Source organism: Sinocyclocheilus anshuiensis, unplaced genomic scaffold, assembly GCF_001515605.1.
Source record: "Sinocyclocheilus anshuiensis isolate Anshui unplaced genomic scaffold, SAMN03320099.WGS_v1.1 scaffold1208, whole genome shotgun sequence".
NCBI lineage: Eukaryota > Metazoa > Chordata > Actinopteri > Cypriniformes > Cyprinidae > Sinocyclocheilus > Sinocyclocheilus anshuiensis.
Window position 1 is genome coordinate 927,193 of NW_015542424.1, and position 8,507 is coordinate 935,699.

The following is an 8,507-nucleotide window of genomic DNA, read 5'->3' on the forward strand; positions in this document are numbered from 1 at the left end:
CCTTAATGAAAACCCAGTCCAGAGCATTCAGAACCTCAGACTGGGCAGAAGGTTCACCTTCCAACAGGACAATGAACCTAAGCACACAGCAAGAGTGGCTTATAGACAACTCTGTGAATGTCCTTGAGTGGCCCAGCCACAGCCTGAGCTTGAACCCAATCAAATAATTCTGGAGAAACTTGAAAATGTGCATTTGCTCCCATCCAACCTGACAGAGCCTGAGAGGTGAAGAGGTGAGGAGAAAAATTGCAGATAATTGGCAAATGATGATGAGAAAAGCTTGTCGCATCAAAAAAAAAAAAGACTTGAGACTGTAAAGGTGCTTCAGCTAAATATTTAGTTAAGGGTATGAATACTTATGCAATGTACTTATTTTAAAGCAGTTTAACATAAGGCAGCAACATAACAAAATGTGAAAAAATGAATAGGGTATGAATACTTTCGCAAGGCACTGTAAATATGTTAAATAAAAAATATATTTGTTCTCTGAAAACAACAGATTTTGCTGTTTTTCTTCTCAAGTAGATTTATGTTTTAAGGATATTCAGATTTTTGAAATGCATCTTACTCAGAAATAACGCGTGCAAACATTTTACTACAACCAGCAGAGGCAAGTTCTTAAATGCTTATCCAAATATACTAAGTAGCTTTACAATATGGCACTGAGCCAAAGAGGATCAGGAAATGACTACGTAAAAGTGTCTTTTTTTGGACTGGAAGAGTCTTTTCTTTTTCCTCCCTCACTCCCTCACAGTGATCCACCAGTGCCATGATGAAATATTTAAATGCCAAAGCCGATTGTTGTAGTGAATTTTCAGTACCTAATTCAGTGCTGGATTTAGCTACATTTTTCACATCTGCACTAACATGCAGACCAATAAATCATGTCTGAGAACAGCTGCTAATGAGCCAGTTAACATTAAAGCCCTGGAGAAGAGCTTTGAGCCACCTGCAGTGAGCTCAACAGGCAATCCTTCCCCAGGTATTAATGATGAGAACTGAAACACTTAACCACAGCATCAGTTTCTCTCCTGGTGTCACATCCTCTGGGTGGGATTCGTATCAAGAGGGACATGTTAATCTAGAGTGCAAATATTTATTTTTCACAAATAATAAAAGATCAAAAAATAAATAAAAAGAAACAATAGTGCAAGTAATCACATGCAGGATTAATAGCCTTCTGTCTTGACAGGTAGCAAACATTTGTTGGAGGAGGGCATGAAAATCATCATTTGGTGTAAATTTAGCCCAGACACCAGGCTTTTATATACTCTACAAAGAATAAAAATTATTCTCTTTTATTACAACCGTCTTGCACTAATTATCTGATCTTCTTCAGTTCAATAATTTATGAATGTTTTGTTTATCTGTTGAAACAGCACTTTTTTTACTCAACATAATAGCTCAGTGCAGCTCATTGTGGTGGCAGGTATCACTCATACGCTATTATGCATGATTGAGATATTCAGCTGAAGGTCACACCCCATGATGCCTGTGACTTGCCTCTTCAGCCCAATATGGGGGAGGAATAAAAGCTAATTATGAGAGGCGGCAGCCTTTCCCATCCCTCCACTCCTTACTATCTCTTCATTCAGTCCTGCAGGTCGTAATGTGTACAACAAACAATCTACGATAACAAGACATTTCTTCTGCCAGCATCACGGATAAATCTGGATCAACTGTGGTAAGTCATTAAGGTATATAAGCAGCATGCTGTGTTAAATATAGATAAAGTTTTGTTTTGTAATATAATGTAATACACAGTAACTGTAATATAATACGACAAACAGTTATGCCACATTATATTGCATTGCTTTGCAACTGCATAATTCAAATTTTGCTGGTGCTTTGATTTCCATATGTAAATATGTTCCTAGTAACAAAGTTTCCGTATGCTAAATTTATGAAGAAAAAAGTTAAATCCCCTAAAAACTTTTCAAAAAATGCATAAACCATTCATTTCAATAGAACATCTCAGACAACATATTGTTCAGCTTCTGAACTAAAAGTAAACTGTGTGAATTTTGTGAAATTGTCACTTTAATGTTAAAGAGTGAAGCATATTATATGACTTTATATTAATAAGTGAGCAGATTATTTGTGGTCTCTAGAGGATTTCTGCACTCCTCTCTCCCACTGAGCCTCATCCAAAGCACAAACAGCTGAGACCCAGCAAAACAATTACTGCAACTCTGCAACAGAGATGTCTTTAATAGCCTAGAGGAGACAATAGCATTGTCTTCTTAGGGAACTAAAACATCAGACATCTGTAGAACTGGAGGTGAGTTGTTATCTACCAGATGCATTTAGCTGGACTCTCCTGGGGTTTGTTTTGCTGTATTCCTGCAGGGTTAATTTGGTGTCTACAAGAGAGCAGTATGTCTAATAACATGGCCAAGATTGCAGATGCGCGAAAAACAGTGGAACAACTGAAATTGGAGGTTAATATTGACAGGATGATGGTAAGTCGCATTTTTATGCTAAATAATTTGTTAGATTTATTCATTAACATACTTGATCACAAAATTATTTAAAATTATCCAAGAGGAAAAGAAAATACACAGAAAGGCACATTTATGGTATGTATCTCTTTGCACAGGTATCTAAAGCAGCAGCTGAGCTGATGGCTTACTGTGAGTCGCATGCAAAAGAGGACCCCCTGGTGACCCCCATACCATCCTCAGAAAATCCCTTCAGAGAGAAAAAGATATTCTGTACAATTTTGTAGATGCTATTTATAGGTTACAAGGTTTATTGTATTATTTTCAAGATATCCCTTAGACCTTAAAGGGATAGTTCACCCAAAAATTACAATTCTGTCATTAGGTTAATTACTCACCCACATGTCGATCAAAAACCCGTAAGACCTTCACTCATCTTAGGAAAACAAATTAAGATATTTTTGATGAAATTTGACAGCTTTCTGACCCTGCATATAGAGCAATGTAAAAAAAATGTCTCTGATGTTATAATGGACTATTTTAATGATGTCCTTATACGTTTCTGGGTCTGGGAACATTTCAGTTGCATTGCTCTCTATGGAGGGCCAGAAGCTCTCGGATTTCATCAAAAATATCTTAATTTGTATTCCGAAGATGAACGAAGGTCATTACTGGTTTGGAACGACACGAGGGTGAGTAATTAATGACAGAATTTGGATTTTTGGGTGAACTATCCCTTTAAGCCAAACGTTTTGTTGATTTCATAAATGTCACTTAAATGTCAATAAATGTGAATAATCTCTACATGTCCCAATAAGTTTTAGGCTACAAGAACAGGTTTCTTTGTGTTTTGGAATTTTCATTCATCCAGGTCATCGTTTAGATAATAATTTAGCCTTCATTAATATATAATTTTTCCTCACGGTGGCGCTACAGTTTTAAAATGTTTGTTAATCTCTACTCATCCATACAGCTGCTATGAATGTTTGGTGAGGTTGCTCAGCCTACATAACAGCAATAAAACAAGAGAGAGCAAAGTTCATTCTGCATAAGGTTTGTTTGTTGTATGTCCTTGTGTATCAGCTTCCGTGAATGGTTTATATATTAACATCCATTACCCTTTCCTGTACAAATTCATCAATACCTGCATACCTAAACAGATTTTTTTTTTACCATTTTTTTGTGTTAACAAATGCTGTAAATGCTGCCTATAGAACAATATGAAACAAAATTTTTAAATAACAAAGCAGCTGCATATAGAAAAACGTAGAAAAGTTGTCACTAACCCAGGAGCAGGTGGGCGGGGTCATCTTTTCTAAATTGCTCGTTCTGTCAGTCAAGCACAAGAGGGGCGGGGTTTTATAGGCAGGTGAGCAGGTGCGCTCAGGTAACTAGGATGTTCCCATCACAAGACCCGCACAGGAGCACTGGGCGCCCCGCCGTGACAACACAGGCCAGAGTTAAGGTAGAGTAAACAAACAAGATTACACCTTGGTCATCTTTTGGTATCCTATACAATTAAATTATGGAAATTCGTACCAGAGATTATTAATTTATTTTATGGACTAGCCTATTATTAATACTAATACTGCACAGTCTCGAGCTCGAACAATCACTTAACTTGGGTGATTTTTCTGATATTAAATCTGTACATTAATTGCATTTAGTAGGCTATTAGGACAGTTTTCGCCAAAATACCAGTAATTAGAATTATTGTTACTACTGTAAACTTATCATAAATCACGTCTCTTTCAAACAAGCAAGAGATATTCAAAGATCTGTCATTCATTTTCTTTAATTACAGGGGTTTTTTTTAAATGAAAGTGGCTACCGCATGTTTAATTTCAGTAACAATAACTATTGTAGTTATATTTTATCCAATACTGTAGTTACTATGGTTAATGGGCTCCTTGGAGAATTCTGCTAAACTACTGCGCTGAGACAACGGTCGACTTGATTCATTTGCAAAACAATAAACTCTCCCACACGCGCGCGAGTAAATAAAAGCGCTATCTTACCTACCGGGAAAAACTTGATTTCCAACCTCACTGACAGAAGATTACATGAACCGTCAAACTAAATGTGACAGAGACAAGGAGAACTCCCTTAGATGCGTCGTGTTTAAAGGTGTGGGGTTTCTGGTGCTATAAAAGTGGATCCACTATAAAATATATATATTTATTTATATTTATAAATATATATTTTTTTATACAAAATTATTATAAAATACACTATAAATTTGGATTATAGGAATAATAATCTTATCTTTGTCTTATCTTTATTAGAAAGAGCTTTGTAAGTAAGACAAATTATTTATAGCTGATATGGTTCCCAACAGGTAACCAGGGGCCAGTTGCATAAACATAGCAGCTATGTTAAGACTGTGTCTTAATAACTAGTTTGACCAACTAGTAGCTAGCCAAGAGATAACCAGACTTACTTTTGGATTCAAATTAGACCATTCTCCCTTTTTATAACTGACTTTGAAAAGTAGATGACCAACTTTTTAAGACTAGTCTAAGCGTTTTATGCAACCGGCCCCAGATCATAAGATTGCACTCTTAATATTTTCTCTGATATGAGCACCATAAGTATACATTCCTATCAACAACATTTTTCATATCTACATATTTAATGATTATCAGAGAACTGCCTGTTGTAATAGCTTTAAGTAATAAAGGCTTATCATACTGAACTTTGGTTTGCATGACACAATGATTGATGTCCAGGTCCTATGAAAGCCAGCTTTAAACAACATTCTAGTTGCTGGAGGCTATTTTTATGTATTTTGTTGTAGTTGACATTGAAATATTTACATTTTTTACATTTTATAAATTTTTTTAAATAGCAACCATTGTTTTTTTCCAGGGGTAGAATGGCCAACTTCAAGGGACATGCATTACCTGGTACATTCTTCCTGCTGTTTGGCCTGTGGTGGTCAATAAAGTACCCGTTCCGACAGATACAGAGGAAAAAAGAGAGGCAACATGGGAACAGAGACAGACAAATGCACACTGTACTCAACCGCATAGATTTAATTGAAGGAGCTCTGAAGATCTTTTTTGCATTTGTCGGTGAGCTGCAAATCACACACAATTCTTTACCCTGGTTTCCTATCCAATTTCCTATATAATAGTAAAAGAATGAGGATGACACTGTACTAATAAAATGAACATATACTTAAATTTATACATACATTTCCCCTATGTTTCAAATTTTATTAATAAATCATTTTAATCTGCTTCTTTAAAAATACACTGAAATCTGTCTCCAGGAATCATGGCAGAGCAGTTTGTGCCTGATGGCCCTCATGCACATCTGTATCAGGACGGCTGGGTGAAGCTGATGAACTGGCAGCACAGCACCATGTACTTGTTCTTCGGTATCTCTGGCATTGCGGATGTTCTCAGCATGTCTTCTCGCCACGTGCCAGTTGGTCTTGACCGTCTCTCCCTTTCTTTGGCTCTCTTTGTGGAAGGTATCAAGCAAAATGAGCCATTAATGAAGTGAATATGCAGCGATATCCCGCCATTGAGCTTCCTGAAATGTCATCGCTTCTCCCTTCCAGGGCTCCTTTTCTATTTCCATGTCCACAATCGTCCTCCTCTGGACCAGCACATTCACTTTCTGCTTCTGTTTGCGGTGTTTGGTGGAGCCGCCAACACAATGATGGAGGTGTTTAAGCGAGATAACACAGTGCTGGAACTTCTTAGGTGCAGTTTGGCCATCCTACAAGGCACATGGTTTTATCAGGTAAAGACAACATCGGGTGTAGAAAAATTTGGTTTAAAATGAGAAATTACGTCATTTCAATATGGAGATATGTTGCTATGTTTCAGATCGGGTTTGTGCTGTATCCTCTAAATGGAGAAGAGTGGGGTCTGGACAGTCATGATAACATCATGTTCATCACCATGTGCTTCTGCTGGCATTACGCTGTGGCTCTGCTGGTTGTGGGCATCTGCTACTGTGGAGTTTTTTGGTGGGTGGACACCGTTTTGGACGAATCAAAAAGTTTCCACTATTTCATTGTGCTTACATTGTGCCCATGATCTTTCCAGGTCTTCAAACTGGTGTGAAGGAAGGAAGCTCGGTGACATGGAGATGGGCCTCAGAAAGTGCGCCGCCTCGGATTCTAGCTCCCAGAAGGCTTTGCTCCAGGAATCAGATGAAGAGTAGTGAGGGCCTGTGATGACTGCCAAGACTGAATGCAAAGCTTTTTGCCCTTTTCACTTCTAGCAAGCGGTCTTTCTAATAGGACTATATGAGTTTATGTTTGCATAATTTCTCTGCAAAAGATTCTCAAAAGTGCTCATGCTGAAAATATCACATCCAAATGGACTTGTAAATAATGTGGTTGTCACAGGTGTCAGAAGCACCTGGAAAGACCCTGAGATTTGCCAAACTAGAGGTAAAGAATAGATTGTGATATTCTTTCAGGATATAAAACACGTTTGAATGATATTCACTCCTAAATACCTGTAATAGTTGCATAATAATGCATTCAAATGTTTTATAATGAAATGTAAATGATTATACAAGCATGTAATTGTTTGTCAGTTTGATTCATGTTACTGACCACATCATGTAAACGAAGTGGCCCAAAACAGGCAAATTTGTAGTTGTTTTACATATACATAATTTAAATGCAGGGTTAAGCCCTAGATTCGGTTCGGTTGAGTTAACGTAACAGTTCGATTTTATTTGATCTGATTAGCACAATCATTTATTTATCATAACACAAACATAAACAGTACTTGTTAAATTACATTTCTCTAGAGCAGGGGTGCCCAACCCTGGTCCTGGAGATCTACCTTCCTGCAGAGTTCAGTTCCAACCCTGATCAAACACACCTGTCTGTAATTATCAAGTGCTCTTTCAGATCCTAATTAGTTGGTTCAGGTGTTTGATCAGGGTTGGAGCTAAACTCTGCAGGAAGGCACTCTAGAGGAACATATGATATAAAAAGCACAAATAAACAAACTTGCCTCTGTGTACATACCAACAGCTTCTAGTGGAAAAACCATTCACTTTAACTAAGATCTTAGATTGATACCTTACTTCTCTTACAATATATCAGCATTCAAATCAAACTTCCTTTTTCAACATATAACTGAAATGCTGGGAACAAAGTTATAGAAATGCTGCATCAGGACAAGACCAGCACTTAGAATCTGACACTGCTTTGCCCATACGCAAGCTTCATGGGAAAGTAGACTTTTTTTTTTTGGACTATGCTTATTTTTATGATGTTTTATCTTAATCTGAAGAGAAATGGCTAGAGCTATGGCCTTTTAACTACTGTACTTCTCATTGAGGGTCTGGGTTTGTCTTTGGCGAGGGTGCAGTAGAGACCACCACCGTCGACACTGTGGATTTCGGAGAGCTGGCGGCTGTGCGCTGTAGCCGTTGAGCCGGTACCGTCTGGATTCGAACCTGGGGCAGAGAAACGTATTCGGTTAACTCACATGTATGGTTTGGCTTGTAAGACCAGTTTTGTTTAGAAGTAAGCTGAGTCAACCTGTGTGGCCTGTCCCTGCTGCTGGAGCTGCTGCAGCTGTTGAGCAGTCACAAAACTGACAGGCTTGTTCCCAGCAATCAACTTGGTGCCTGCCGGCATGGTAGTTAGGATAATGTTCCTCCCCAGATTGCTGATACTAAAAACAGAAGACATATTTGCCATTTCAGCTGATAGCGAACATAAATAAAAAAAAGTCTGCAATTTAAGATTGCTGTTTGTTTACTATTAGATGATGAAACAGAATGCTCACTTGGTGCTTATGTTCCCTTTAAGTATGGGAGTAGTGACCACACTCTTATTTTTCAAGGGTTGGCTGAGGACAGATAGAGGCACCGTGATCCTTGTGGGAAGTTTTCCCTGAAAAGAGCAAAGATTAGAATTTCAGTCATCATTGTAACAGGAAGTTATGCACAACAAACAGTGGCTCTGCTCCAAAGTCTACATTGATAGGCAGCATCCTAACTGAAATTAAACCCCACTCTATAGTAGTGCTGGGCGGTATACCGGTTCATACCGAATACCGGTGTTTATTTTTGTTATGATAT

The 8,507-nt window shown here is 37.9% G+C and overlaps 3 protein-coding genes across 6 annotated transcripts in view; 2 read left to right on the forward strand and 1 right to left on the reverse strand.

Annotated features, from left to right (window-relative positions):
- Positions 1-1,631: 1,631 nt before the first annotated feature.
- On the forward strand, positions 1,632-2,728 carry LOC107693519 (guanine nucleotide-binding protein G(I)/G(S)/G(O) subunit gamma-8-like). The gene is made up of 3 exons (XM_016492931.1): positions 1,632-1,684; positions 2,350-2,462; positions 2,600-2,728. Exons 2-3 carry the CDS (start codon positions 2,379-2,381, stop codon positions 2,726-2,728), a joined length of 213 nt encoding a protein of 70 aa, XP_016348417.1. The 5' UTR covers positions 1,632-1,684; positions 2,350-2,378.
- Positions 2,729-3,828: 1,100 nt separating this feature from the next.
- LOC107693520 (transmembrane protein 45B-like) lies at positions 3,829-7,204 on the forward strand. Its single transcript, XM_016492932.1, has 6 exons — positions 3,829-3,906; positions 5,310-5,515; positions 5,716-5,919; positions 6,010-6,194; positions 6,281-6,423; positions 6,503-7,204. Exons 2-6 carry the CDS (start codon positions 5,317-5,319, stop codon positions 6,618-6,620), a joined length of 849 nt encoding a protein of 282 aa, XP_016348418.1. The 5' UTR covers positions 3,829-3,906; positions 5,310-5,316; the 3' UTR covers positions 6,621-7,204.
- Positions 7,205-7,337: 133 nt separating this feature from the next.
- The window catches only part of LOC107693532 (nuclear factor related to kappa-B-binding protein-like), a 16,100-nt gene continuing 14,930 nt past the window's right edge, over positions 7,338-8,507 (reverse strand). For all 4 annotated transcript variants that reach the window (XM_016492955.1, XM_016492957.1, XM_016492954.1 and 1 more), the window contains exons 24-26: positions 8,213-8,319; positions 7,963-8,098; positions 7,338-7,877 (exon numbers count right to left, since the gene is read on the reverse strand). In XM_016492955.1, coding sequence (XP_016348441.1) covers positions 7,752-7,877; positions 7,963-8,098; positions 8,213-8,319 — 369 coding nt within the window. In that variant the 3' untranslated portion in view covers positions 7,338-7,751. The remainder of the gene's footprint in view (positions 7,878-7,962; positions 8,099-8,212; positions 8,320-8,507) is intronic.

Bases quoted from the DNA above. Each gene is read 5' to 3' on its own strand.
- LOC107693519 (XM_016492931.1), top strand. From the start codon at position 2,379: ATGTCTAATAACATGGCCAAGATTGCAGATGCGCGAAAAACAGTGGAA. The intron at 2,463-2,599 runs GTAAGTCGCATT...CTCTTTGCACAG, and splicing joins TTAATATTGACAGGATGATG to GTATCTAAAGCAGCAGCTGA.
- LOC107693520 (XM_016492932.1), top strand. From the start codon at position 5,317: ATGGCCAACTTCAAGGGACATGCATTACCTGGTACATTCTTCCTGCTG. The intron at 5,920-6,009 runs GTATCAAGCAAA...TCTCCCTTCCAG, and splicing joins TTTGGCTCTCTTTGTGGAAG to GGCTCCTTTTCTATTTCCAT. The intron at 6,195-6,280 runs GTAAAGACAACA...GCTATGTTTCAG, and splicing joins AAGGCACATGGTTTTATCAG to ATCGGGTTTGTGCTGTATCC.